A 27,130-nucleotide genomic window follows, 5' to 3' on the forward strand; every position below is an offset into this window, starting at 1 on the left:
GATACTGCGTATGAAGAATGTCTTAGAATTGAGACTCAGTTCCACCAGTAGAACATGCAGACGGAGGCTTTCCATTGTAACGGATGACCAAGAGGCTGAGTGTAAGTTCAAGATAGCAACGAGACTGAACACGACGGACCTGCAGCCACCTGCAGTCTTGGGCTCTTGGGTTGCATACGGTCAATGGATCAAAGTTACGTCGCAGCAATTGATGGCCATGAGCTAAGGAACAGAACAGCGGCGCTACCCATCCAGCCTCAGCCCTACGCGGGAGGACGGATGTGGCAAGACGTGGACTATGCGAGGTAGGTATCAGGGCACAGCCGTGAGCTGAGCGTGGTGGAACGGCATTTGCTTGTCCTGACCCAGCGTTCAGACGTTCGCCAGTGGGGCAAAGCCGGCGGAACAAGAACTGTCAGTGCGTATCTTACCGTCATGGCCGTGAATGACATCGGTGAGATTTTGCGAAGCCGTTGGGTTGTTGGGATCAATCCTGGTAACGCGTCAAAACAGCGATGAGGAAGATATGGATACCACACTGGCGCCAGAATGTTTGATATACACGGGGGCAGGTGATGATACACACTGAAAGTCGAGGCCGTGCTCAATGGTTTGGATTCTCGATGAGAAGATCACTTCCGTATCCTGCGCGAAAAGTTAGAAGCTGGTCGAGGAGCATAACCAACGCTCACCAGCTGCGCTGTCTTCTCGTGACTGTTGATAGCTCTGTTCTAGCTCCTGCATAATGCGTTCTTGTGTCGCGGTGACATCGGCGGCGTCGGTGCATTGACAGTACTGTTCTAGATATACCCTACAACGACATGTTCATGTGTCAACTCGGCGAGACGATATGAATTTCACGCACTGGTTGATCTTCCAGAACGTCTCGCCCCAGCCAAACTTGCTCAGAAGGTGATCTGCGTATTCCTTGAAGCCGGTCAGATAGAAGGCAGCCGCTATTGCTTCAACACAGTTCAATCGCCAAGGCTTCCCATAGTTGACAGGATTCGCCGCAACGAGGTATGGCACTGGCCAGGATTCCATGTCAGAGGTAGAGACAGTACGGAGACAGTAGGCCGACTTACGTAGTCGCTCATGTGGGCTCGCAATCTTGCCAAATGGAACATCATCCAATCTTGCCCAGGAGCACTCCACGACTGCGATACCATTTTGAAGGACGATCTCGCGGTCTGCCGGGCTGGCTACTTGCGTCCCTCTTGGTCTGAGTCCCATCTAGTCAGCTCAGCCCAATAGTGTACCTATGAACTCACTCACGACACCACAATACCCCTGAATCGCTGTCCGATTTTCAGCTCTTTCATGAGGCCTAACCTCGCGAGTCGTTTGCCTGAACATCGCCGGGGGTCACAGTGGTCGAAGTCCTGCCAGAGTGCTCCTACTTGAGCGTGCATGGAAACCCGACTTGGTGGATACGCACCCACATAGCAACGGGTACATCGATGCTGACATCTAGCACACCATGAGCAAGTGTAGATGCAGGATGCATCGACACTACTTACCAGGCCCACTGTCTTCCTCTTCGAGTCCCCAGACTCGTCGGTGGCACCATCTCCTTCCTCGCTCTCTTCATCGACCGCACTGTCCGGCCTGCGGTCGTCGATGTCCTGTGCAGGTCGTGAAGGCCGCCCTCCGCGACCACCTCTAAATTGATGCGATGAACCGCGGCCGCGCTTTGCGCCTCGGTGTGGGCGGGAGGTCGAGCCGCCTCCTCTGGCCATGACGGGTATGCGTGAGAATTTCGCGTACCTTGCGCGCGCGCTCAGCGCGAACGGGCGCGAGCTTGCAGTTGCCACCGTACCGTGACCATGTTCCCGACCCTCGTCAGGCTCTCGAAAGCCTCTCGGAGAACGCTCACGCCGAAGAGGGGTAACAAAGATTTCTACAAAGGTGCGCTCTTACCAGTTGGCTTCGTACTGCAACTCATGTTATGGCTAGGTACCGGACAGGCCTTTGTCCCTGGCGGAGGTTTACGCACAGGCGCGCCGGGAAAGCATGTCGTTGGCGGCAAGGCGAAGTATCGCCTGGTGGACGAGAAGGTCCGAGCGTTTGTAGCACCATCCATAGAGACGATCCAAAACACTCAGGTGCGTCGTCTTGCGACCTTTGACTGTCAGGGCATGTGCTGAAGAAATGTCATTAGCTGCGACCATACGTTAGCGTCAATGTCAACCTAACGAGGGAGCAGCGAAAAGAAGGCTCTGCGCCTCTATAATGTTCGACTCAGAGTGCTTCTGAGCTTGGCCTTCAAGTCAGCGACGACACGCAGGGTTTCCGCAGGCATTCCCGATCTGCTACCGGCTACGATGTTAGTCTTTACACAAGTTCAGACAATTTGCAGGCCTAGGAGGGTACAATAGAGCGCGAGCGTCACTCTCGTCAAGTCATGGCTACGCCTGTCGAGTGGATATCCATTTCACATTGCTTAGACGTACAACACTACTCCTACTTTACCATACTCAATTGCATCAGTCGACTCCGTCCTCAACTGGTGGGTGTGCTTCATCCCCTTCATCCTCGTCAGACGAATCTTCTTCAGCTGCACCACTGCCCCAGAATCGGTTCACTAAGTTCCGCAGCACGCGTACGGGTAGAGGCTGCAGATACAGGCATTCAGAGAATGGTACGTTCGTACATTGGAGGTGACTCACCGCTACTGCTTCCTCATCCTCATCATCCTCGTCCTCCTCGTCTTCTTCTTCCTGGACATCATCTGCGCCCGCAAGTTCTAGCTCTGGGGCTGCCCCTGCAAGCTCCCCTAGCATCTCGTCCATGGGCATGAAGCCTCCCGGCATCTCATCTCCTGCACCCTGCCCCGCCTGATCCGCCACCTGTATCATCAAATCCTCCACCGCCTCCGGGCCAATCTGCTGCAGCACCTCCGCAAAGTGGACGAACCCCCCAGGGAACTGGCGCTGGAACGCCGGGTGCGCGGCCCAGAAGTCCTGCATCTGCCGGCGGAAGACGGGATCTGGGATAAGCTGCTGCAGGAGGCGCTCGTTCGCCTTGCGGCTGCGCCGCTGGATGTGCAGTGCGTCCTCTACGCCGCGGAAAAATTCCGCGTCATACTCGTTCACGCGCGTCGGCGGCGGGAGCGGGTCGCACGCGAGGTGCTTCGCGTTTGTGACCTCACGCGGGATGAACCCGAAGAGTCGGCGGCAGGACCCCTCGTTCACGATGGCGTGGCGGTAGACCCCGTGTGCGATCTCTGGTCTGCTGAAGAGCGCCATGAAGCCGAGGTAGGCGGGAGACGTGGTGTCGTATGACGGCGGTAGCGACGATACGCTCGCGCTGACGGTCTGGGCGAACCAAGAAGCGCGTTCGGGTATCTTCCAGAGTGAAGATGAGCGTTGCGCGTAGAGATGAGACAGTAGGTGGAGGATCCCGGCAGATGGTGTGGGCAGCGAGCTGGCATCAGGGTACACGCGGAATGCTGAATGTCCTCTGACCGACGCTGGCAGTGAGATGTCCGCCTTGTCAGCGAGGAGGGGGACGATGGAGGGGAATGAGAGTATCGCCTCCTCGAGAGCGGCCGTACTCTCGGCATGATCCTGCGAGCATCTATCAGGTCAATGCTCCTGAAAGACCGAGCAGATATACATACCCGACCTTTCGTTTCTTCATCGGTATACTGGGCCAGTGCCCTTGCGTACGCCCATCCGGGCAGCACAGTAGGCCGCAGTCGGTTTCGGAAACCGTCATCGTCGTTGACCTTCGAGAAGAACTCCCAGACATCGAGCAACCACTGGCCCATACCCGCTTTGTGAGAGAGGTAATCGAGATGCAAGAGTGCGCCATGCGGGTCCGTCCAGGGGTCAAGTGAGTACAGCAGTCGCGTAAACTCGAACGAGGTGCGCACGCATCCTCGGCGTTGCAGATCGCTATATCGCAAACATTGTGAGAGACCAACGTTGTGGAGAAAGACGACATACCTGATTTGTCGGTGTACGGCCAGGAAGAATGGTCGATTTTCCACGCGATCGAAATCGAGGCGGTTCACACCTGTTGTGAAGTTGAACGAGGTGCCTAAGAATGCTCGCTCATAGCCAAAGAGTGCCCTGTCAATCATGTCCGCAGCAGTGCTATGCTCTTCCCTGTGGAAGTACACCTCGGACATCTGCAGGAGCGTGTCTCCATGATATGGCATCTGGCCCAAGATCTGATTGAAGCCCGCAGGATCTACGACATTCTCAGTTGACGGTATCGTTGGATATAAAGGGGAGTACCTCCAGACATGACAGTCTGCATGAAAGCTAAGGTGATAGCGCGGTACTTCTTGCTGTACTCCACCGCCCATACCTTCTCGCCGAGTAATGGTGACCACGCATGTCGTCCGCGCATCTCCTCTTCGTCTTCAGGGGTGTACTGTTGTGAGGACAGCCCTTCCCGATGATTCACAGGCCACCAATTGCCCTTGGGGCGTGCGAGGGTCGCTTTGGCTTGTGACTTGAGCCTCGCCGCCGCTGCTGCCGCCCGCTTAGATGTTCCCGCCTCAGAAGACTTCGCAGCAGAGATGACTTTAGCTCCGAAAAACTTGCGGAGTTCCACTTCGGCGTCAAGGTTTTGGATAGATACTGAGAGCAGAGATGCGAGGGCCCCGGATGTGTTGCGTGCTGCAGGAGAGGCGCTGGTCGACGCTACGACCTGCTGAAGGTCCGGATACTTGATCGAGAGCTCCGCGAGTGCCTTGTCTACGTCGTCGCGGTCGTCTTTCTGCTCCTTTGCCTTCTGCTTCTTGGCTGCTTTCCGCTCCTTCTTGGACCGAGGTGAAGGGCTAGCTTCGCCCTGGGTCTTCATCTCAGCGATTTCGGGTGGAGGTGTAGGAGCAGCGGGCGACTGAGTGCTAGCGGGCTTCTTTTTCTTCTTCTTCTGCAAGTAGGGTCAGAATCAGACTATATGTGTACGCAACGGTGATGGCTCACGAGCCTTCTTCGGTTTCGTAGCCCGGGGTGTTGACGGAGCATCGCTCTCCGAGTCCGAGTCCGCTGCGTTCATAAGCTACGAAACAGTCAGTCTGGACCAAATGTGGAAGTATATGAGAGCTTACTGCCGCGTAACCACCACCCGTGCTCTTCCCCGGGTGCGATATCTCATCTGCGCTCTCTTCGACTTCTGGAGCCTCATCTTCCTCCTTCGCTGCCTCGAGAACAGCAAGCTCCTCTTGTTCGCGCAATTGGCGTTTATTCAATCGAGGAGGCATCTCGTAATTCCTTTTGTGTGGTGCACTGGCACAAAGGTGGTGTCGTAGGGTGCGCAGGACCCGTTCCGGCTGTCACGCTAGTATGTTAGTTGAATATGTCGCCCTTCCAAAAGACGGCGATGGTAGCAGCCCGTTCAGAGATGCTGGCTGGATCCAAGGGACGTGTTGATTGTACGTTCGAGAAGGCGGTGGTCGAGTGCCGCCGTCGCTCCCGAATTCCGAGGTCGCTGACTCTGGAGCGATGTTTGACCTCATGTCACGTGCCCACTACTTATGAATATTGGTTGACCTGGTTGCTAATTCGCAGTGGTTTCAAATTGTACATACTGCATGCGCATAACTGATTCAACATCATGCATACCAGCTAGATAAAACCCGTTCCCAGGAGTCGAGATTACACAGAAGCCAAATTTTGGACCACCTCCTGCCTTGCCCACTCTCCTACCACCGTCTGCTCACCGACCTTGACAGCATTCCACACCAATAGTCGATGGGTCAAGGCATCCCACTCCACACACTTCACATCCTGTACCATGCATGTCCTCCATAGCCGTTCAACGCATTCGCCCCACTCCTGGACCGCATCGTGAGGGCCATGATCGAACAATCCGTGCGAGCTATGCGGAGGCAGATGTCTGCTAGGCTGATCTTGACTGTAAACAGACAACGGTGGGGCCGAATTAACGTTCAAGCCCTCCTCCATCTTCGTTAGCCAAGAAAGGCAAGGCCCGACTATGCGATTGAGCGCTAGCGTGGGCGATCCGGGGAGGAGGGCAACCCGGAGGAGCACGTCCGTCAGGTATGGGAAGATCAGCGATGTGCAGGCTACACGCAAACCTGATCAGCAATTTCCTACGCGTATGAGAGACACTGGGGACTTGCCAGAGCTAGTCAAGATAGTGTGGATACATCTGCCCAACACGAGACGCCATTCGCCACTTGTCGCGGCTTCTATCTTCGCAGAATCCACGCTTGCTACAACATTCGCCAATGTCTTCGCCCAAGCCAGTCCTTCGTCGTGTCCCATGGTCTTGACTTGCATCTCAATCCAAGGCAGCAACGCTGACTTGAGAATGAGCGAAGTTGTCGCCCGTGCATTGCAAGTGATGTTGGCCAGCACCTCCAGGATCCCGCGCCTCAACGCGCGGTCTCGTTCCTCGCTCTGGTACAGACTCGCCAGGAGGTCCCATGTGTGTCGTCTTTGCAGAATCCTCCATTCGTCGGAGCCGACCATCGCGTCGCTCAGGAACCTGACGATCCAGCCTCGCTCCTTCTTCCATTGATCGGACGAGCTGTAGAGCATGCCAAATAACATGGGCACGTCGCTCGTGTCTAGCTTATCCCGCTGGAGTAGGAAGCGTGCAGTTAGAGGATAGATAAAGTTTGACGGATAGAACATGGCCCGGAGCGCATGTGCAAGGATTAATGAAGTGAATGCTGGTAAGCGCGGGACGGTCTCCTTGGGAGCTTCGGCGAGAGCGTCCTTCAGCATGTTCAGTATATATAGCACGTGGGGCTGCTCTTGCATGTCGGCATCCTAAGCAACGATGTCAGCGGTGTGTGCAAGGATGTATCGCAAGGGAACGGCGCGCCTGAAGGGTCTTGTGCAACGCTGCCAACTGTGCCAGAGCAACGTCGCGCAGCTGCTCGTCCTTAGCAGACACAGCACGAATCAGGAGGCTGACCACATTTGTCCTGAACAATTGAACCCAGTTCAGCGCTGAGGTTGGAGGACTTGACGATAATGTTTGCGACAATAGCAACAAGATGAAGACTGGATCGTAAATCGCGTCAACCGCTGCTTGACCATCATCCATGTTTGCTAGCATCCGACGGTACTGCGGGAAGTCGAGACACGTCTTCAGTACTCTATTCGGGTCCAAGCTCAGAAGAGCATCCAACGCAGTGGACGACAACCCAGATTGCGGAGAGGACCAACGGCTCAGAAGCGTCGAGCAAGACGTCTTGCGAGTAGATTCGAAGAGGCGGAATATGTATAGTATCTTCGTGTCAGGCGCGGAGAGAGATCCGGTGTACAGCCGTAGCAAGGGCTCAATATGCGTTGGTTGGCAGGCGTTGGAGGGATGGAGGCGGAACAGAACAAATAGTACATCTGCGATTGCATCCCGAATGCGAGCGTCTTGACCACAGAATGCATATAGTTGAGGGTGTTGAACGATGCTCTGCAGGAACTTGTTGACTGTGAAGGGCTATGCAAGTGTTAGCAGATTCGTGCGGCAGTCACTGAGTCTCAATCTCACCTTCAAAGACGTAGCCTGGACGAGAATCCCCGCGAAATGTATTACGGAGACGTCGCCGAGACGTTGCTGTGCCACCGCTGTGAGAACTGGCTCGACCAAGTGGCTTCTAGGCGACACGGCCTTTGCAATGATGCCTATGAGATGCATCAGCATACGAGGGGATCAGACCTGTCGGCATGCATACCCAAGTCAGCTAATACCTCGGTCTCTGCGGAAGTGAGGGCTTCTCCACTAGAGAGCAGCTGCACAGCCCAAGGAAGTGCCTTTGCCATCAGCTCTTCCGCGATGTCTGCCACGTCCGTCTTCATGCGTGGAGACAAAATCGCTAAGACTCGTGTCAAGTGGAACGATACAGAGTTCGAGCTCTGCTTCTCGCATTCCCGTTGGAGAACGGCTAACAACTGCCCACGTATTGGCCCCACCTGCTCGATCAGCGCGCACGCTGTTTTGATGTACATGGTGCACAGTCGTCCGGTGTGTTCTGTGTTCTTTCCGCGAGCGAGACTGCGCACCACTTTACGGTGATGCTGGACGAGATGGGCTACGTCCTCCCCCGCGGATGCCGCAAGGAACCCGCGGTCAACCAAGGCGAACAACACGCGGGCAAGGTGGTATGTTGTGCACACAGTAGACACATCGTCCTGCAGCCACTTCAATACGGCGCCACGGGCGGAGGGCTGCCGATACACGAGGCTGACGACGATGTTTGCCGTGGCGTCGGACCATTGCTGAGACTTGAGGACCTCGTCGATGGATACGAACGACTGAGGTTGGACGGTGCACCTCGACCAGCGCCTGGTCGACTCGGCGATTACCGCGCGAAGGTCCGCATCACCCATGCCAGGAGCGATACCATCGTAGCAGAGCGGTAACTGATCGTGAAGTAAGGACCCAAGAATCCGTTCCAGCTGTGTTGAGTGCGGTAGAATCAAGTGTAGGGAGGCAACTGTCGATGCCTTGGGCTGGACGGCAGACAGACCGCTGGCGATTGCCCGAAGCGCCTCTTCAACGATGTCGGCTCGTTGGGCTGCTAGTGAACCTTTATCGGCGAAGTGATCAAGCAGAGCGACAAGATCGCTCGGGTCTGCATACGGAATCCACAATCTTGTCGTTTCGATCTGCATTGTTTGAGATATAGGTAACAAGGTCAAGACTAATTGAAACTCACCTCGTCATCGCTCAAGTTCTCCACGCTTGCTCTGAGTGACCAGAAACGACCGAAACCAGAGGCGATGTGATGGCGGCCCGCGGCACTGGCTGAGGGAAATGAGCACTCCAGGAGAGACGACAGCCCTGCGAGATCATGTCAATAACGTAAACGCCGACAGAGTCACCGACGTTACCTTCACGCAGCATGACTGACAACGGTTTCTCGCACAGCTGTTTCACGGAGTCCGTCTCAAACAGGCGCTCTACCAGTTGCGTGGACTCTTCGACTTTAACTTGTCCTCAACATTTTGCGCGAGATGCGTCAACAGTAATAGGACATCCCTGGCATATCTCTCTTCCTTCTTGCGAAGGTGCGTACGGAGCCGGTGGTTGATCAGGACCACGCCTCTTGTGATATCCAGCAGCGTTGAAGTCTTCGAGACCAAAGATGCAGTCAGGGTCTCGCGAACGGCCGAGTCTTGCATGTATACGGCCCCGCAATGTGCGAATAGCACTTCGAACGACAACCTGCATAGTGTTAGTGTTAGTGTCGTCAAGACTAGTTATACTTGGTACGCACTCTTCTTGCAAGTCGGAGAAGCGGACAGGAACATCGATGCATGTCCAGAGACAGTGCAGGTCCGGCCTGAGACCTTCGAGTAGCGCAGGCAGGGCAGGTTCGTATAGCCTCTCCACTGCTGTGATTAATCTGGTCACTTGGGTCGCGAGTAGTGAACGCTGTACAAAGCGGGACCAGTCGATCAGTTCGAACGCCGCCATCCTTCGTTCAATATCGCGTTCCGCTTATTGACCGGGTATTGATATGAGCATTTGTCGGAGCTATAAATTTGTGCGAGAACTCACGAATGGGCGATGCTTCCGCTTGGGTTAACGTTTCTCTATTGCTGGGTCGTTTGCAGTTTTCGACTGCAAGCTCGACAGCCCCAAGTCGTTTGGCGAGACTTGCCATTCGAAGTGCTCTACCTCCGATTGACAAGCGAGGGATATCGACGGGTAATCCGGAAAGGCCAACAACGGCCACACGTCCCGACGTAGACGTTCGAACATCTGGTCAAGCAGCCCAGCTGGCACGTCTTGCTCATCAGCCTATAGACCAGCTTCCGCATGAACGTCGCGATTGCCAGAGCGTCTGACGGGGATATGTGGTTTCCCCTCAGCTTGGCAGTGAAATGTTCCGCGACAGTAATGAGGAGCGGGCTGGGAAGGCTCTCGTTGTCCACGCTCCCGACGACACCGTTAGCCCCATCCATGTTGATGTCTTCGTCGTTAGCGTCAAAACAGAGTGACTGCAGCTCCTCCAGGTAGCGATACGGCGTCTTCGCGCAATGCTGGGCGCAGTCGTCCAAGAACGCGATCACCGCGTCCCTCTCGTCTGACAGCGGCGCCCCGTCCGGAGCTTGTGCGCTGGTCGGGCGGACTGTGATGGGTAGAGATCTCAGCCAGAGCACGAGCTCGTCTGAGTCGTGCTGGAACAGCAGGCTCGTAGAGAGGGACTGGCGGAGGATGGTCGCAGTGGCAGTGCGGATGGCCGGACTTCCAGTGGTGGCGTACATCTTGAGGAGGACGTAGAGATTACTGTGCGACCCGCCTAGAGCACTGTGAGTATCTCGAGTGTGCCTAAGAGGGACCGCATTGCTCACCAGCCTTGCCGGACCAGTTGAACTGATCGCTCTCGCTGAGTAGTCTGAGCACGTGGAGCTGGCGAAGGACGTCAAGACCGTCCGTCCGTGCTGATGTGGGCGTGCTGGCGATCGGACGATCGACTACATTTTGCAAGCTCAGGAGGAGCTTGCCAACATCAAACCGCGCCTCCGCCACCAGCGCAGGCATGCACCGGTGGTAGAGCCACAGCAGCCTCTGTGCGCTCTCCGCGAGGAGGGCGCTCCGCACGGGGTTTGCCGCAGGCGTCTTCTGCTCCATGTCCATGTCGCCCTCCGCATCCACCCCACTGCTTGCAAGTGTGCTCGCGGCCTCGGTCGACTTCTGCGCGAAGCCAAGGACGACCTGGAAGTCAGGCACGCGCTTTCGGATCTCCCTTTCCACCTCGCCCCGCCGGCGCGCCCACTGCCCGTCCGCGTCCTCCTCGAGTGCCCGCTCGACCTCGTGGAACGCGCACAAGACGGCGTCGTACTTGAGCATGCACTTCGCGAGCGCGAGCGCCGTGCAATGGCGCACGAGGGGGGAGGGTGCCTGGAGCCCGCGCGAGAGGTGGGCCTTGATGTTGACTGCGGCAGGATGTTCTCGGTGATGGCGGAGAGCGGCGGGGGGACAGGGTTGTATTGCGGGGTGGAGGTGCTGGAGCTGGGGGCGGAGGTGGGCTGGAGGTGGAAGGAGGCGGTGGGAACGGGGAGGGAGATGACGAGGCCGAAGAACGCGATGTTGGCGATCCATTTGGAGAGAGGCGGGGTTCTAGAGTCAGCGCTGCAGCGGCCAGTAGCTACACAGAGGTGAGATTCTGGAGGACAAGACGGGAGCGCGGGTCGGACGTACCCAGCAACGAGTTCGGGGCAGGCAGCGATGACCTTGAGTGCAAGCTCCTGTTGGCGTGGGTCTTCGTTGACCTTCAGGGTCTTTAGAACGTTGGCCAGGATTTTATTGTTGATTTTGCTAGGCTTCTTCGAGCCAAAGTCCTCCGCGTCGTCGACGGCGGCGAGACCTACACTGTCTTCAGCGTTGACATCGCGAGGGTACCAGCCTCTGTCCTTGAAGCAAATCCCAACCCCTGGACGCGTGCAAATGGCGAGCAGGAAATGGTGCGCGACATCGGCAGGGACGTGGTCTGTGACGCCATCCTCAGAGGAGTTACGATCGTATATTCTCGCTAACTAGGGACCTCGGTGAGAACGAACTTTCAAATAGTATTTCAGACCACGTACCTGGGTCAGCACCGTCTCGTTGAAGACATGCACTTTGAGTGTCCGTTTCACTTTTGGATCGGACCATATGCCCATCCAGCAGATTTCCAGCACGCGCCGGATAACAGAGTACGGATCCTGCCACAGCCCGCGAAATATTGAGGAGAATATGTCGCGACGCTGTTCCAGGAAAGCAGATTTGACGGAAGCCTGCGTCTCCGCGTCCACAAAGGAGAGGAGGAAGAGCACAAAGAACGTGCGAATGTCTGTCATCAGCGAGTGTATCAGCATGGACGGTTGAGGTGAAGTAATCGTATGCGGACCTGGCCTTGAGAGAATGTCGAAACCCTCGTCGGTGCGACCTTTTCGTCGCATGTGCAACATTTTGGGCAGCGACTGCGGTTCGGCTTGAGTGACGAATGGTTTTCGAGTACGAGCATACGTACCTTGGACTCCCAGGCGAAGACATCGAAAAGTGATTTGCGCTCGCGCCCATTTGCGAAACATGACAGTGCATAGAACAGTTTGAGCGTTACCAATGTGAGCTCGTTGTGGGTGCCGCCGAGGTAAGTGTTCAGACGATGTGCCCATTGCGGAAGGAAGAGATTGCTGATGATTGATTGTGCGAGTGTATGATACAAATAATGTGGGGATAGTAGTGTGAGCAGGGCAGACAAGCGCCGACGAGAGGTGTCAAGACCGATGTTTGTCGCTAAAGGGCATGGCTCAGCTATCGCAGGAGCACAAAGGTTAAATACGTACCGACGTTGCGGCCTCCCATATAGTAAACAACTCTTCCGCACCAGTCGAGCTCTCCAACCATGCCTTAGCTAGTAGGAGGCGCTCATCGCCCACGCTGAGAGGCGGCTCGTCATGCTTGATGGTCAACTGATTCCGCAGAGCGGTGAGGCCTGGTGTAGTCTCAGTGTCAGTACACACTGTGGATGACTGCACGATATCTACATTACCTTCCACTAATGCATGTTCGTCATTGGAACCTAAAGCGCGTTTGAGGTCTGTGGCACTCGCAAACTTGTAATTCGCTCTGCTAGATGGGTCCTTGCGCAGATTCTGGCGGCCAGACATTCGGAAGCTTGAGAAACTTGTCGTACAGAGAGCCAGCGCAATGGAAGTGAGGTTAGAAGCCAATATGCTTGAGCAACAGTTACATACGATTCTTTGCTCGGACTTCAGACACGGATATCCTGAGGCACGAAGGTTGAAGGAATTCTCTACGTCTGCCTGGGGAGGAGGAGGAGAAGGAGGATGGGGGTCCATGTAGCAGACTACATGCAAAAGTCAGGTCGCCTCCTGATCGTAAGATTCACATCTCCGATCTCAGATGCTAGATCACGGCGTTCCCCGATCGAGGAGACGGCTCCGAGGCGACCTCCGCCCACACCCGCGAGGCGCAAGGCGCAGCCGCCACGCCGACGGTGGTTCATCGCATTAGTTCACTCGGAGGTAGTCGCGGTGGCCTTCACGATCTGTACAGGCTGTTGACGATCACAGGCTGGATAGTGTTGTCGACGAAGAGAGCGAGAAGAGGATGGTGTTACTGACGAGTCTGGGGAAGAGGAAGCCTAGTACAGTGCGCTCGGTGAGTAGGGTCATTGCATCCTGGATGTACACCTGCTCATGGTGTGCTAGATGTCGGCATCGATGTACCCGTTGCTATGTGGGTACGTATCCACCAAGTCAAGTTTTCATTCACGCTGAAGTGAGAGCGCAGGTCTTCGACCGCTGTGACCCCCGGCGATGTGCAGGCAAACGACTCGCGAGGTTAGGCCTCATGAAAGAGCTGAAATCGGACAGCGATCAGGGGTGTTGTGGTGTCGTGAGTGAGTTCACAGGTACGCTTTTGGGCTGAGCTGACTAGATGGGACTTAGGCCGCGAGGGACGCAAGTAGTCAGCCCGGCGGACCGCGAGTTCGTCCTTCAGAATGGTATCGCAGTCCTGGGCAAGACTGGATGATGTTCCGTTTGGCAAAATTGCGAACCCATACGAGCGACTGCGTCAGTCGGCGCACTATCCCCGTACTGTCTCTTACATCTGACATGCTCTCCTGGTCCAGTGCCCTACCTCGTTGCGGCGAACCCTGTCAACTATGGGAAGCCTTGGCGATTGAACTGCGTTGAAGCCATAGCGGCTGCCTTCTATCTGACCGGCTTCAAGGAATATGCAGATCACCTTCTGAGCAAGTTTGGCTGGGGCGAGGCGTTCTGGAAGATCAACCAGTGCGTGAAATTCATATCGTCTCGCCGAGTTGACACATGAACATGTCGTTGTAGGGTATATCTAGAACAGTACTGTCAATGCACCGACGCCGCCGATGTCACCGCGACACAAGAACGCATTATGCAGGAGCTAGAACAGAGCTATCAGCATTCACGAGAAGAAAGTGCAGCTGGTGAGTATTGGCTGTGCTTCTCGGTCAGCGTCTGACATTTCGTGCAGGATATGGAGGTGATCTTCTCGTTGACTCGTTGAGAATCCAAACCATTAATCGTTGTGCATCGTCGCATATGCCTCTGTACAACATATTGAAGCATTCTGGCGCCAGTGTCGTACCCATACTTCCTCCTCATCACCGTTTTGACGCGTACCCAGGCAAAATACTTACTCCATGTAGCAGGCACAGTCCTATGGGCGTATCAGCACAGTACCTGGACGTGCTCGGGTGTTGCAGAAGACGGATGGTGTTCATACGGGATTATGAGAGCCATATGGATTTGGAAATTGAGGTAGCGCCTGGGAGCACCGCTGCCCTGTGCTTCAGCTTATGGTCATCAATTGCTGTGACGTAAGTTAACCTTGGCTCATTGGTCCATTGACCGTATGCAGCCCAAGACTGCAGGACGATCGTTTTCGGTCCCATTGTATTTGGAGGACCTAGCCCTCCTACTTCGTCCGTTGAAGTCAAAACCTCCCACTTACGGTCGACTGGTGGAGCTGAGTCTCAGTTCCACGACATATCCTTCATATGGAGTATGTGAGGCACACGGGTAAGCCTGCCACCATCCTGCCATTGAGGTAAGGCGTCTGCTTGATCTGGGCTTATGTTGATACGGACACAGCGCAAACAATTACTAGTAGCAGATGATCAACTCGTCCATGATCAAGCATCGCAGAGCATCGCGCGTTGCGTCCACCGAAACCACACGCATACACGGCATTCGAGAACTTCGATGTGCCCCGCGCGCGCTGTGACTGATCTTTGCATGTCGGCAAATAATGATAGACCACCCTGTACAACGCACACGCAGGAGCTAGGCGCGGCGAGCGATGCAAGTTCACGAGCGGTGGTCAGGCGGAGTTGTCCGAGGTTGAAATGGGCCTCGAGGAAGGACTTTCCACCGTCAAGTTACTATAACGGCACCTTGCCGAGAAATCGTTTTCCGACGAAGCGTGATGGGTGGATTCTGCACCACGCTAGCCCAACCGATCTCTGCGTGCGCGCTGCGACGAGTGGTCCATCGGTATCTTATTTGCTATGCTGTCTCCCGGTTTTGGGGAAGTTAAAAGCTCCTCGATCACCAGGTCGTAGGATCGGAATCGGGCACGCAGCAATGGCCTCGTCTGCGACGGTCCCTCTCGCGTTGGTGACGCCTCTGCCACTGCTGTAAGACTGTCCAACACAATCTGTCGGATAGCGTACTGACTGCATGAACACATGTTAGTGCCGGACCTCAGGTAGGTCGTGCAGTATCATGCATCGGGCGAATAGGACTGACGTCGTACGGCGCAGTTACTTGGTGCGTTCTTCAACTGGGACCTCCTGGGAGTCATAACACTACAATGCTGTGAGTCGGAGCTCGTCTGTCTGTATGCGTCCTCGGCCTACACTCTCGACCAGATTCATATTACGACAACTTCAAGACCAATCGACTCTCCCTCAAATGCCTCGGTACGCACCACAGTCCGCTACCCACACACACCGAGCAACCGCTCACTGTCCCTCACCAGTGCTTAGCGTGCTCATTTTCGAGTGGGTGCAAACCGGGCTGATCACCGCAGACGAGATGCGGATCTACGTGTATGACCACGGGAACGTCATTTCAGTACTCGCATTCCACAGCACATGGTTCTCCGTGACGATCATGAGTGGACTCATCTCGGCCGTCGTGCAGATGTTCTTCGCGTGGCGGGTCTTCAAGCTGTCACGGTCGCGCGTGCTCGGCGGGTCAATGGCTGCGTTCATCGTCGCGGTATGTGCTATGTGGTGCTTCGCACACTGGGAATTGCTGACGGTGGAGTGCGGATAGCTCGCGGTGTCGCAGATGGTTGCATGTATGATCGCGAGATCGAAGGTGAGTCGCCGCTAGTGGCTAATGCCTGGACGGCCGATGCTGAAGAAGTGGATGCAGGCGAAAGCTGAGGGCATTGCTTCTGCGCTGCACGGGCAGCTGCGCACTGCCATCATCGTAAGTTTTCTGTCGGTCTCCACCTCCCATTACTCGCTTCATGGAACTTAGGTCTGGCTCACGGGCGCCGTCGCCGTCGACGTGCTGATCGCCGTGTGCATGACTTACCTGGTATGTCCCCCCACGCATTCGCCGCCAGTGTACTCAATGACGGGAGCGCAGCTCCTGAGGAGCAAGACCGGTATAGCATCAACAGACGCGCTTATCAACAGGATGGTCCGCCTAGTGGTCGAGACAGGCACTTTGACTGGTATGTCTCCACCCACTGTTCTACACGCGCCAGCGCTTGACCCGACAGGTCACTCGTAGCTAGTCTCTCGATCCTCGGCCTTATCGCCGGGAGCATCCGACCGGTGAGTGAATTCAACTACTTCTTCGGCGAATGACGGTCGGACTGACTGTCTCAGCTGCATGAGACGTTAGTCTATGAGGTGCTTGCGTTCATCTTCACGAAGATGTAAGTCTCCTCGGAGGCGTAATGGACGTACCCCAATTAACGGCATCCAAGGTACTCGATCACATTCCTTACCAACCTCAACAGTCGCGTATACCTACGCAAGTACGACAAATCCGCAATCGAGCTCCCGTCGATGAGCGGGCTCCGTTTCGCCCATAACACCACCTCCGAGGCCCAGACGAGCACCGCGGAGATGGCGATGGCGCAGAAGAGCTTTGCACTCGTTGGCGCGACGTGGTCCGCGATGCACCGGAGGGTCGTGGACGCAGAGAGCGACGACACGGCCTCTGAGAAGTCAGAGAAACGTAGGAAGCGGCGGAACCCGACCGTGTAAGGTTGTGGGCTCGTCTGTACTCGGATGGTCTCGGGTGGGGTGTCCGACAGTTCGAGGCCGTGGCTAAGTCACTGGGGAAGTGCGCAAATCCGCCCGTTGATTCATCCTCTCCATGCGAAGCGCCTGTCATGGAGGGCCATGTCTGAGGCTATTAACATAGCTATGGGTAATTTGAGGTGCATTGAACAGGGCTAGTATCATATGCAGGAACATATACATACATAAAACTGACCTTTCGCCGACCGCGGGCGCTTACGGTGTCTGGGTACTGGTCCCATTCCTTGTGCATTCACGGCCTTGCTGGCCCCTTTATTGTGCGGATTTCAAAGGCATAGAGGTCGCTGAGAGGCTTTTGAGCCTATCTGGAGAGTATTGAGGGAGCTAGCGAGAGGCGAGAGAGGAACACCGTGACTGCGAGTCGCGATGTGGTGGAGGCGAGTGGCCGCAGCGGGCCCCTGTGGCGCGTACCACTGACAATCTCTGAGTCCAAGTCAACCTTCGTGCCTCAGGATATCGGATGTCCTTGCAGTCTGATCTCCACCGTTCAACATCAGCTAGCGGGTCACTATAGTGCTCCTGGGCAAAACCGGATGATATTCCGTTTGACGAGATTGCGAGCCTACATGAACGACTCCGACTCTCTCGCCCAGTGCCGTACGTCGTTGCGGCAAACCCTATCACTGCGACTAGGATGGGAGGCCTTGGCGGCGGAACTATGTCGAAGCAACAGCGGCTGCCTTCTATCTGACTAGCTTCAAGGATCTGCAGATCATTTTCTGAGCAAGTTTGATTGGGGCGAGGCGGCGGTTTCAACTTGGCTTTGGGGGATCAGCTACTACTAGTACGTGACAGATTCTGTCATGTCATCTCGCCGATCGAGTTGACACATGACAGAACATGTCCGATCGGTTTGTTTGTTTGTTTGTTTATTCCATTTAATGTCACTGAGGGCGAAGCCCTTAGTATGTAGACATTACATACGCTACTCTCGGTGTGTCTCGTCTGGTCCGTGGTCGCTTAGCATCGCCGTTCGCCGGAGCGTAAGGCAGGTATAGTAGTATGTGCTGTAGTGTAGTGGGATGTGAATGCGTCGAGTGAAATGAGTTCTGGGTGTGCGGGATCTCGGTTCTCTGTGCGTCGGCCGTTGTTCATCGTCAGCGCGCGCCCTTGTCGCGGTCTCTCGCCTTCTCTTCTTTCATCGCCAGGTCTCCGTAGGCGGCCGCGAAGCGGCCGGTACTGTGTATGTATCGGAAGAGGGGTCGCATCGTACTCGCTGAACTGAGGAGGTCCTTGATCGAGCGAGCGGCTGGGCCGGCGTCGCGGGCGAGCTGGTCGCGTTGTTCATTGAAGGCTGGACACTCCATCAGGTAATGGTACACCGTCTCGCGGGTGGTCCTGCAAGACGGGCATATGGGGGTGTCCTCCTTCTGTATCCTGAAAAGAAATTTCTGCAACGGGACATGTTCGGTGCGTAGCTGGATGAGTATACTCGCCTGCCTTCGAGGTAACCGTTCTGCCAACTTCCCATACTTCTTCGACGGCATCTCCGGGTCAATTCTGTCCATCCGTTCTGCCCTTGGGGACGCCTTCCACTCCTCCTTCGCCATCCGTCTCAGCCTCTCGTTTTGCGTCTGCCTGACCCTGGATAAGCTCGCCGGGAGCGCGTTCTTCAGCCAGCCCGGGAGATCCTCGACCGGGCTACTATCTCCTCTTGCCGCCTTCTTCGCTTCCACGTCCGCCAACTCGTTCCCATCTATTCCCTTGTGGCCTGGTACCCATCTCAGGGTTAGGTCGATGTTCGGGTGACGCATCTCGAGTCGTCCTATCGCATGTAGGAGTTGGTCGATCATGTAGTGTGCCGGGTGTGGCTTACGGTTCTTCGCTGCATGTAGGCTCGCTAGGTTGTCCGCTGCCGTGGACGCTCGTGCGCACGATAGCTCCCGGTGAAGGAGTGCGATCCCGAGGTTGAGGCCAATTATTTCGCCTTCATACACTGTGTGTTTCGTCGACGGGCCAAGATGGTATCGGAGGACTTTTGGCTCGCTATCAGGCACCACCAGGACCGCTGCTGCTCCGACTCCGTCGTCTATATCTGACCCATCCGAGTAGACTCGCCATCCATTCTTCCTCGCCCATGCCTGTTCCTCGGCTGCCGCTTCCTCCTTCGACGATGCTATCGAGACCCGGAACGGAGGTCGCCAGCTTGGTGGTAGGCGCACTGCTTCAATAGTCTCGATCTCCTGGGGGTCTAGATCATACGCTCCGAGAATCTCGTGGAGGGGGCTTCGATGTCTTTTAACCCATCGCGAGGCTTGTGTGACGTGGCGGTGGAGTGGGTGAGAAGTGGGTAGGGTGCATAACCTAGAGGCCTCGTGCATTATCATTTTGTCCACTAGTAAATGAAATGGAAGCAAATTCAAGTGCGCAGTCAGGGAGTCTGTGGGCGTTGACCGCATCGCACCAGATATCATCAGACACGCCTGTCTGTGGACCCGTTCGAGCTTGCGGATTATGCCAACAGAGCCCATTCAGCTGTCTCATGGAAGGTTATGGTACAGCCGACGCGCAGTCTCATGGAATGGGATGGGATGGGCCGACCTCGGCCGACCGCAACTGTCTCATGGAAGGTGATCAAGTCGGCCGAGCGCAAGGCGGGCAAAGCGGCACAAGGCGGGCAAGGCGGTGCGTGGGACGATTGGCTGCCCCAGACATTCTCACCCAGCTGACCATTCTGTCTCGCCCAAGACAATGCACTATCCGACTCTCGGCTGGAGAAAATCTGTAGCCGACCACCGCCTTGATTCAGCCGACCTTCTTGTCTCGCCCAAGACGATGCACTATCCGACCGTCGGCTGCAAAGCTTTTGCAGCCGACCACCGTCTTGATCCAGCCGACCTTCTTGTCTCGCCCAAGACGATGCACTATCCGACTCTCGGCTGGAGAAAATCTGTAGCCGACCACTGTCTTGATTCAGCCGACCATCTTGTCTCACCCAAGACAATGCACTATCCGACCGTCGGTTGGAGAAGGTTTGCAGCCGACCACTGTCTGGATTCAGCCGACTGTCTTGTCTCACCCAAGACAATGCATGAGCCGAGCATCAGCTGAGGTATCTTTCCTGGCCGATATCCGTCTTGACTCAGCCGACCTTCTTGGACCTTCTTGACCTTCTTGACCTTCTTGACCTTCTTACTCACTAAGACCTTCTTGACCCAAGGTAACTAATGGTTGGCTCATCTTGGTCAATACCAACGTGTTAATGAGGTATCTAGGTGGGCAAACACCAATGAGGTTTCAATGTGGAAAGTGTCAAGGAGGATATCAAAATGGCGAGCATATTGAAGAAGCCTTCTTGGAGGTGTCAAGACGGACAAGTGAAGACAGACAAATCAAAACGGGCAAGTTAAGACGGACAAATTAAGGCGGACAAGTTAAGACGGACAAGTTAAGGCTGACAAGTTAAGGCTGACAAGTTAAGACGGACATTGTCAAGACGGACATTGTCAAGACGGACATTCTCAAGACGGACATCTCAAGACGGACATTGTCAAGACGGACATTGTCAAGACGGACATCTCAAGACGGACATTGTCAAGACGGACATCTCAAGACGGACATTGTCAAGACGGACATCTCAAGATGGACAAGTTGAGATGGACATCTCAAGACGGACATCTCAAGACGGAGAGCTCCTTGGAGGTATCAAGGCGGACTGGTCAAGAAGCCTCCTTGACACTCACCGTCTTGAATCGTGATAACCTCCTTGACATTGACAAGGCAGCAAGTATGCATCTTGTTTCTTGACTCGACTTGAATGGTATGTACGTGCAAAACTGTATGCTGTTTGCTCATTGGTTTGGGGCCAATGGTGTGGATGTATTATTGAACATGTCCAATATATGTTTGTACCGTGACTGTGTCTATAGACAGTCATTACGGTGTTGAGGTGCAATACACCATGTAGTAACTGTATATCAGCAAATAGAGATACAATGGTAAGACACTGAGGTATTCCTTGTTCTGTTAGAGTGATTCCTGAATGGCTCGCAGCAATTGACAATGATGATACTTCGCTGATCTACTGTATTTGCTGTGGAACTACATGTAGTAGATTAGGGAAGCCACTCACGTAGGCCATTAGCCTCATTGTTGTGTATGTAAAGAGCACTTTGGCTTTGTGTAATCTCAGCTCGTATGGGAAGAGGATCTCAGGATATGTTTCAAAAATGACATGTTGTTTGGAGATATTGAGAGGCATGTGGATTAAATCTCAGCTTCTGCAAGACAATTGTTTGAATCAAGTACATACAGAAGTTGTATTCATGCTGTGTCTATGGTACATGTGGCTGCTGGCAATTCTCTGAAGCAATCTGGCAATGTTATAGCTTGAGATAGCTAAGAAGGTTATACATGGAGAGCATGTCTTAGACAAACACACCCCACGGTTCAATTCTCACAGAATTCTATACAAGCCATGTACTACACATAGTCATGCTTGGTACAAAGTCTCATAGCATATGGTGGCTCAGAGGTGAAGTTATAAAGAGAATGAGACCATCTCGGGTGACTCGGGGACATGGCCGAGGCAATGTCCGAGGGCAAAACACTGGAGAGTGTTCACGCATTTAGTGGGTGCTCTGACCACTATCATTGAGTTCGTGTACATATCTTCTAGTTGTCCACTCCTTTGTACTTCTATACTATTGAATGCTGATAGAGGTTGTACTGAACATATGATCATGACATCCCGAAGTCTATATCAAGTGTAACTGCAGTACAGTTACGAAGAGTGTATGTGCATGTTGGGCCAACTGACAACGAGTTTCATTGCTCAAAGCGAACCATCACATCCATACAGTGACAGAGTATGAATTTGGCAGTGTTGGCCATAGGCAAGCTCGACTGGAACTATATTGAGCAAGCCTTATAGCAACAGATCACACTTCTTGTCCATGCTCTCTCTCGTCTGAAACTGCCCACAATGCTGTCAACAAACAAATCTAGTTTATATCGGAAGTTTGATCTAGTTTGTAGGCTCTTACAGTTTTAGTACACCGAGACTTCAAACAGACAAGAAAGCGAGCACAACCAGAAGGAGAATGTAACGGTGGGTGATTGATAATGCAAGATGGCAGGTAGGCGAGCAAGACGGTGGGTGTGCAAGACGGCGGGTGTGCAAGACGGCAGGTGTGCAAGACGGCGGGTGTGCAAGACGGTGAATGTATAAGATAGCAGGTGAGACATGCCGCACCCGCAACGAGCGTACCCGTATCCATGGGTGGTGCTACCTGTATCCTACCCCGGTTCACTGTGGGTTGGCGTACCTCGGTGGTCCCTGCGCGGGTTTGGGCTCGTTGCCCGCGCCCGCCGCCGTCCTCCTCGCTCGCTTAGGCTTACTCGTCCCTGCTTCTTACGCGCCATCCGCACGCCCTCCCACCTGCTCGGCGCTGTGCCCACGCCCACGGCGCGCTCGTCGGCTGCATTTGTACGCGGGGCACTGGCCCTGTGTGCTCGTGGTCGACGTGTTCCGCACACCCCGGCCCTGTCCATTGTCTGTCCCGTCCTGAGCTCATGCGCGCGCGCGTTTGTTGGCCGTGTTTGCGTGCTGGGCGGTTGCCCAGCGCACACGCGGTCGGCGTGTGCTCCCGCACGCCCGCTCGTCCGCCCGCCGCCGTTCATCGGCCGTGTCTGCACACGGGGCATTGGCCCCTGGGTACATGTGGTCGCCTTCCGCGTCGCGCCCCACGTCGCCGCCGCCTTCTGTGCCTACCGTTAGTGATTTCGCTTGCGTGTGTTTGCACTCACATGTGGTGGGCAATTCCCCTCGCCCGTCATGCCCATCGTGCGATACATCGCCGCGTCGCATACTCGCCTTTTTGCTCGTCCGGGGCCCGCGCGCGCAGTGCGCTTGTTGGCCGTGTTTGCATCCGGGGCAGTCGCCCTATGTGCGCCGTCCGCCTTCTAAGGTATCCGCTCACTCGCTTGGCTGCTCGTCGTCTTGCCCGTCTACTTGCCCGCCGTCTTGCCCGTCTACTTGCCCGCCGTCTTGCCCGTCTACTTGCCCACCGTCTTGTCCGTCTACTTGCCCCCCCCCCCCCTGCCCACCTGCCCACCCACTGACCTGCCCGCTGACGCGCTCGCCTTGCGCGCGTTCGTTGGCCATGTTCGTGTGCCGGGTAGTTGCCCAGCGCGCGCGCGGTCGGCGTGCGCTCCCGCCCGCCCGCTCGTCTGCCCGCCGCCGTTCATCGGTCATGTCTGCGCAAAAGGCATTGGCCCTTGGTACACGTCGTCGCCGTGCGCGTCGTGCAGCACGTCGCCGCCACTTCCTGTGCCTGCAGTCAGTGAATTCACTCGCATGTGTTCGCACTCACGCGCGGCGGGCAACGCGCCCGTTTTGCCCGTCATGCGACACATCACCGCGTGTGCGTACCCGTCTTTTTGCTCGCCCGTCTCACCACTCGTCCACCCCCGCCCTGCTTGTGCTTGCACTGTCTGGGCGCCCTTGTACGTTGCCATACCCTGTGCCCGCTGACCTCTCGCACTCCTCCCGGCTCGTCGTTGTGTCCGCGTGTTGTGTCCGCGCGCTGTGTCCGCGTGCCATGCGGTGAGCTTGCATCTGGGGCAGTTGCCCTATGTGCGCCCGTCGCCGTCCTCGTGTGTTGTCTCACCTGAGACCGTGCGTGGGGGTACTCACCTGCTCGAGTTGCCCGCATCCCCGCAGTCTTGACGCCCTCGTGGCGTTTCCGCGTGCCCTTGTGGCACTGCATGTGGCACTCCAGACAGTAGGCCGGTGAATTGGCAGGTGAGAAAGACGGCAGGTGAGCAAGACGGCAGGTGTGCGAGACGATGGGCGTGCAAGACGGTGGACGGCGGGTGAGTGAGACGGCAGGTGTGTGAGATGGCGGGTGTGTGAGATAGCGGGTGAGACGATAGACCGGCGAGACGGCGTGCGAGCAGGACAGCAGGACAGCAGTGGGGCGAGGGTATGCAGGCGATAGGGTAGGCGGGCAAGACGGTATGAGCGCAAGACGGCGAGCGACAGGTCGCCTGGTGAATGAGAGGGCAAGGCGGTGCATGAGAGTGAGATCTTGAGAGCTGACGCACTGACACGTTGAAAGTCTCCGAGTCAACGCGTCTGAACGCGTGCCCAGTTGTGACGCACCGCGCTGCACTGCGCCACGATCGCACTGTGCCAACCGACGCTTTGAGCACGCAAGAAGAGCCCAGCCGACCGTAAAAGTATTACTAGGATCACTACGGTACTGTATACATCACCCCAGCCAAACACATTATACACCTATGTCGGCTGCACGATCCTCATCGTACAAGCCGACGCGTCGGCCGCCGTCGACTCATGCGATGGTATTCCGCGAGACTGCGCGTCGGCTGTAGGATGAGGATCGGTCAGAAAGCGCTGCTTGGTGTGGCCAACAGACCCATAGCGCCGTTTCCGGCCCTCCATCTGCCTCTGCGGGACAATCCATACACTCGCCGCATAAAGCATGGCTGGGATGAGCATCTGGAGGTATAGGGACTTCACGTGTCTCATCGGGATACCATGTTTCGGACACGCGAGGCGTCCGAATTGCAGCAGCCATGTGGTACCCTTCTTCAGGGCATACTCGGCCTGCTTTTTGAATCGCAACTTGCGATCTATCCAGACGCCCAGGAACTTCGCGTCTTCGGAGGGCTGCACTGACCCGTCCGAGAGGTCTAGTGACGGGCCCATATCGTCTTTCGGTAGACTTGGATCAGCGTGCAACAGGCACAGTTTCGAGATCTCGAAACGGGAGTTCCGCGTCCTCGACCACTCCTTCGCGCCGCCAGCGCGCTCCATGTAACTCCGTAACTTCGAGCAGGTCTCGTCTAGATCTTTTCCCACTGCCACTGTAGCCACATCGTCTATGAATCCTAGCGCCAGCTCGCCCCTCTTTTGGTCAGCGCATTTCAGCAGGACGAGGTTGTATATCTTGTACAACAAGACCGAGAGTGGGCACCCCTGGTCGATCCCGCTGAGGATCTCAAACAGGTCCGACACGAAGTCGTCAAACGTCATGCACGTTTTGCGCCCTCTGAGCTTCTCGCGCAGCCAGTCTACCTGTAATGCGCCTTACTCGTCGTGCCTCGTATGCGCTGCACCCAGTCTCTATTCAAGAGGTACTGTCTACAGATTGCATACAAAGGCGGTGACGAGGTAAAGGCTCAGGACTCGTAGGTGTGCCGGCGCGCCATACGAGTCCTAGAGCAAACAAGGACAAATATGTAATGTAAGATATACTATAACGGGAATATCCGTTACACTCTCCCCCACTGGACACGACCACGGGTCCCAGCGATAACCAGAGAAACAGAGAGAAAAAGGAAAGAAAGGAATAGTACATGCAACCACCCAACGGTGGTAGCAATTGGCAAGACAAAGATGATGTTGAACTGTAGACAGCGACAAACTACTTCATGTCAGTGAGCAGACACGACCGTTCACCATTGTCATACACAACTCGACAGAGTTGTGCAACCAGCATGTAGACTACTACTCGGACTCCGAGTAATAGTCTGCATCTTCGGAGTTACCCTCGTCTTCAGCAGATAGTGCAGAAGAACTGTAGGTATCCTCCATCTCGGACTGCTCGTAGTAGTCAGAGACTACTACTGAGTTTGCCCCCTCAGAACCTGGATTCGAAGAATCCCACGAGCTATGATGCTCGGACTCGGAGAGAGACTCTGACTCAACATGGTCAGAGTAATCCTCACGAGTTGTGGTACGAGGCTCCTCATCAGAGGAGTTGTACCAGTCGGAGTCATCCTGAGGTTGACTGCGAGGTGGTACAACAAGCCATCCCAGCTTGTTGTAGGCCCAATATCGCACCATCTCCATAGGTAATGGTGCAACCAGCAGAGGATCGAACTCGAGAGGAACCACTTCCAACTCCCTCTGGAAGTGGTCCCATGCTCGACGAGCTGCACGAGAATATGTCCCCAGTCGCGGGGACATCTCCTCGATTGCATGCCCACAGCTAAGTGCTGACCTCTTGCAGTGAGCCCAAATGTCCCACTCGCCAACACTCGCCGCAAAATCAGCCTCATCGAGGTCGAGGTCGAGTTGGTCTGCAAGGAGTGTGAAGCACTCCTCGCGCGACGCCTTATCCATGGGCCATTGACTCACATCGACAGTCACTGGGTGACCCCGTGCAGTCGGTACTCGGTTCAATCCCAGTACTTCGCGGCGCGAGGTACTGGCTTCCAAGGTGATGTCGTGGCTGCGATGATCACTAGTATGCTGCACGTCGAGTCGATCGCTCGACACTCGTGGTACAGGTAGTACCTGCCTTGATGTTCGACGTGAGGCCCGTACGTCAAGCTCGATGCTTGGCGTCCGTGTCACTGCAGGATCCGAGACCAGTACCTCTTCACGCGATGTACTGGTGGTAGCGTGAGATAGGCGGCGGCCACTCGAGGCCCCGCTCCCTTCCCCTCTCAGAATAGCATCCCACTTCGTAGTGGTTGACGATTTCCCCTGCACTCGCCCCGACTCGGTCCCAATGCCATGGATAGTAGTAGGTGAACGTTGCCATTCACCCACCTCCGTTCCGACCAGTTCCCGGAAGCGCTTCCTTGATCGGGTACGCGGCGACGTCGTCGTCGTCGTGCTAGTCGACGCGGGCACCTCACTCGAGGTGCCTGCCGTGCTGCGCACCCGCGAGAACAAATATTCGTTCTCGCTAGGTGTTCCAATTCCAGGTACTTCGCAGTACTTGGGCTGGTGCTCGCTGTCGAGGGATACAGCCAGCTCACGTCGGTCTTGCTGAACGCGACGTGCCGGTAGCACGTAGCGTCCCGACGGTCGCCCTTCGGACTCAGGTGCGGCCTGCCGTACGTCTACTGTGGTAGACGTCTCGGTCGACAGTTCGCGATCCACGGAATTGGGCTCGGACGCCATCCCCTCTTGACATTTGTTCACGACGATCGGTGGGCCCGTCGTGTTCGATGCGTGAGAGGGCGGCGACACTGTGACTAGGAAGGGTGAGTTGGCGAGTACCTCATGGTACTCGCCCTTGGCAGTGGAGGGGTCGCGTCCGCGTGTGACATCCTCTGCATGACTTGCATCGACCAACGAGGTCGATGCCTGTACTGCGTCGGATGCGGATGTTAGGGGTGCCTCGGTACTGCAACCATGCAGTCCGAGTGCACCGCGATATGCACTCTCGGGAACGACCTTGAGGTCATTCCCTAGTGAAGTGCATGGGACCGATGACGGAGGTCGCGAGTGGAACGTATGGTCGCCGGTGACATCAGCGGCGCGTCCGTTGAGCGTAGGGCTCACCATCTGTGCGTCGTGATTGCGATGCTGGTCCGTGCTGGGCGCGACCTGTAGATCGCCTCGTGAATCGGCGGTACCACTATCCTTCATGG

At 55.6% G+C, this 27,130-nt stretch overlaps 8 protein-coding genes across 8 annotated transcripts; 4 read left to right on the forward strand and 4 right to left on the reverse strand.

The window, feature by feature from the left end:
• Nucleotides 1-604: 604 nt before the first annotated feature.
• B0H18DRAFT_884470 (uncharacterized protein) lies at nt 605-1,507 on the reverse strand (the record flags this gene model as incomplete). Its single annotated transcript, XM_048041029.1, has 6 exons — nt 605-645; nt 693-811; nt 866-1,028; nt 1,086-1,222; nt 1,276-1,382; nt 1,439-1,507. 6 exons carry the CDS (start codon nt 1,505-1,507, stop codon nt 605-607), a joined length of 636 nt encoding a protein of 211 aa, XP_047887902.1.
• A 284-nt stretch (nt 1,508-1,791) lies between these two features.
• On the forward strand, nt 1,792-2,426 carry B0H18DRAFT_1037266 (uncharacterized protein). The gene is made up of 2 exons (XM_048030393.1): nt 1,792-1,908; nt 1,957-2,426. The coding sequence occupies exons 1-2, from the start codon at nt 1,827-1,829 to the stop codon at nt 2,145-2,147; spliced, it is 273 nt and encodes a 90-aa protein (XP_047887903.1). The 5' UTR covers nt 1,792-1,826; the 3' UTR covers nt 2,148-2,426.
• B0H18DRAFT_1037269 (transcriptional repressor TCF25-domain-containing protein) lies at nt 2,427-5,422 on the reverse strand. Its single transcript, XM_048030394.1, has 7 exons — nt 5,066-5,422; nt 4,945-5,016; nt 4,245-4,887; nt 3,951-4,197; nt 3,623-3,899; nt 2,670-3,569; nt 2,427-2,615 (listed from the first exon to the last, which is right to left on the reverse strand). Exons 1-7 carry the CDS (start codon nt 5,216-5,218, stop codon nt 2,487-2,489), a joined length of 2,421 nt encoding a protein of 806 aa, XP_047887904.1. The 5' UTR covers nt 5,219-5,422; the 3' UTR covers nt 2,427-2,486.
• Nucleotides 5,423-5,506: 84 nt separating this feature from the next.
• On the reverse strand, nt 5,507-12,797 carry B0H18DRAFT_1096675 (ribosome 60S biogenesis N-terminal-domain-containing protein). The gene is made up of 21 exons (XM_048032462.1): nt 12,678-12,797; nt 12,473-12,606; nt 12,267-12,415; nt 11,951-12,216; nt 11,828-11,900; nt 11,526-11,770; nt 11,119-11,474; nt 10,995-11,058; nt 10,290-10,944; nt 9,695-10,237; nt 9,493-9,612; nt 9,209-9,431; nt 8,934-9,156; nt 8,823-8,907; nt 8,648-8,772; nt 7,992-8,597; nt 7,664-7,967; nt 7,480-7,613; nt 6,811-7,428; nt 6,101-6,755; nt 5,507-6,043 (listed from the first exon to the last, which is right to left on the reverse strand). The coding sequence occupies exons 3-21, from the start codon at nt 12,325-12,327 to the stop codon at nt 5,613-5,615; spliced, it is 5,787 nt and encodes a 1,928-aa protein (XP_047887905.1). The 5' UTR covers nt 12,328-12,415; nt 12,473-12,606; nt 12,678-12,797; the 3' UTR covers nt 5,507-5,612.
• A 465-nt stretch (nt 12,798-13,262) lies between these two features.
• B0H18DRAFT_60312 (uncharacterized protein) lies at nt 13,263-14,119 on the forward strand. The gene is made up of 4 exons (XM_048038747.1): nt 13,263-13,341; nt 13,395-13,520; nt 13,580-13,742; nt 13,797-14,119. Exons 2-4 carry the CDS (start codon nt 13,448-13,450, stop codon nt 13,948-13,950), a joined length of 390 nt encoding a protein of 129 aa, XP_047887906.1. The 5' UTR covers nt 13,263-13,341; nt 13,395-13,447; the 3' UTR covers nt 13,951-14,119.
• Nucleotides 14,120-14,669: 550 nt separating this feature from the next.
• Nucleotides 14,670-16,819, forward strand: B0H18DRAFT_60302 (uncharacterized protein). Its single transcript, XM_048038745.1, has 13 exons — nt 14,670-14,984; nt 15,046-15,127; nt 15,186-15,198; nt 15,254-15,308; nt 15,362-15,412; nt 15,472-15,713; nt 15,771-15,815; nt 15,873-15,929; nt 15,981-16,040; nt 16,092-16,179; nt 16,239-16,282; nt 16,337-16,386; nt 16,438-16,819. Exons 2-13 carry the CDS (start codon nt 15,075-15,077, stop codon nt 16,718-16,720), a joined length of 1,041 nt encoding a protein of 346 aa, XP_047887907.1. The 5' UTR covers nt 14,670-14,984; nt 15,046-15,074; the 3' UTR covers nt 16,721-16,819.
• Nucleotides 16,820-21,863: 5,044 nt separating this feature from the next.
• Nucleotides 21,864-22,800, forward strand: B0H18DRAFT_1037290 (uncharacterized protein). Its single transcript, XM_048030395.1, has one exon. It carries the CDS (start codon nt 21,963-21,965, stop codon nt 22,494-22,496), a length of 534 nt encoding a protein of 177 aa, XP_047887908.1. The 5' UTR covers nt 21,864-21,962; the 3' UTR covers nt 22,497-22,800.
• A 2,169-nt stretch (nt 22,801-24,969) lies between these two features.
• On the reverse strand, nt 24,970-26,234 carry B0H18DRAFT_1037295 (uncharacterized protein; the record flags this gene model as incomplete). The annotated part of the gene is made up of 1 exon (XM_048030396.1): nt 24,970-26,234. A coding segment is annotated over one exon (984 nt), but the record flags the coding sequence as incomplete, so codon positions are not given.
• Nucleotides 26,235-27,130: the final 896 nt, after the last annotated feature.

This window comes from Fomitopsis serialis, assembly GCF_022376445.1.
Source record: "Fomitopsis serialis strain Sig1Antser10 chromosome Unknown B0H18scaffold_112, whole genome shotgun sequence".
Taxonomy (NCBI): Eukaryota; Fungi; Basidiomycota; class Agaricomycetes; order Polyporales; family Fomitopsidaceae; genus Fomitopsis; species Fomitopsis serialis.

Coding starts and splice junctions, on each gene's coding strand:
- B0H18DRAFT_60312 (XM_048038747.1), top strand. CDS start 13,448: ATGGTATCGCAGTCCTGGGCAAGACTGGATGATGTTCCGTTTGGCAAA. Junction 13,521..13,579: donor GAACCCATACGAGCGACTGC/GTCAGTCGGCGC, acceptor CTCCTGGTCCAG/TGCCCTACCTCGTTGCGGCG. Junction 13,743..13,796: donor GCGTTCTGGAAGATCAACCA/GTGCGTGAAATT, acceptor ATGTCGTTGTAG/GGTATATCTAGAACAGTACT.
- B0H18DRAFT_60302 (XM_048038745.1), top strand. CDS start 15,075: ATGGCCTCGTCTGCGACGGTCCCTCTCGCGTTGGTGACGCCTCTGCCA. Junction 15,714..15,770: donor TGGCTGCGTTCATCGTCGCG/GTATGTGCTATG, acceptor GAGTGCGGATAG/CTCGCGGTGTCGCAGATGGT. Junction 16,180..16,238: donor CGAGACAGGCACTTTGACTG/GTATGTCTCCAC, acceptor GGTCACTCGTAG/CTAGTCTCTCGATCCTCGGC.
- B0H18DRAFT_1037269 (XM_048030394.1), bottom strand. CDS start 5,218: ATGCCTCCTCGATTGAATAAACGCCAATTGCGCGAACAAGAGGAGCTT. Junction 4,888..4,944: donor GGGCTACGAAACCGAAGAAG/GCTCGTGAGCCA, acceptor CCCTACTTGCAG/AAGAAGAAGAAAAAGAAGCC. Junction 2,616..2,669: donor AGGATGAGGAAGCAGTAGCG/GTGAGTCACCTC, acceptor CTGTATCTGCAG/CCTCTACCCGTACGCGTGCT.
- B0H18DRAFT_1096675 (XM_048032462.1), bottom strand. CDS start 12,327: ATGGTTGGAGAGCTCGACTGGTGCGGAAGAGTTGTTTACTATATGGGA. Junction 9,432..9,492: donor AGCGGAAGCATCGCCCATTC/GTGAGTTCTCGC, acceptor CCGGTCAATAAG/CGGAACGCGATATTGAACGA. Junction 7,968..7,991: donor TCCAGCATCACCGTAAAGTG/GTGCGCAGTCTC, acceptor GCTCGCGGAAAG/AACACAGAACACACCGGACG.
- B0H18DRAFT_1037290 (XM_048030395.1), top strand. CDS start 21,963: ATGCCGCACCCGCAACGAGCGTACCCGTATCCATGGGTGGTGCTACCT.
- B0H18DRAFT_1037266 (XM_048030393.1), top strand. CDS start 1,827: ATGTTCCCGACCCTCGTCAGGCTCTCGAAAGCCTCTCGGAGAACGCTC. Junction 1,909..1,956: donor TAACAAAGATTTCTACAAAG/GTGCGCTCTTAC, acceptor TGTTATGGCTAG/GTACCGGACAGGCCTTTGTC.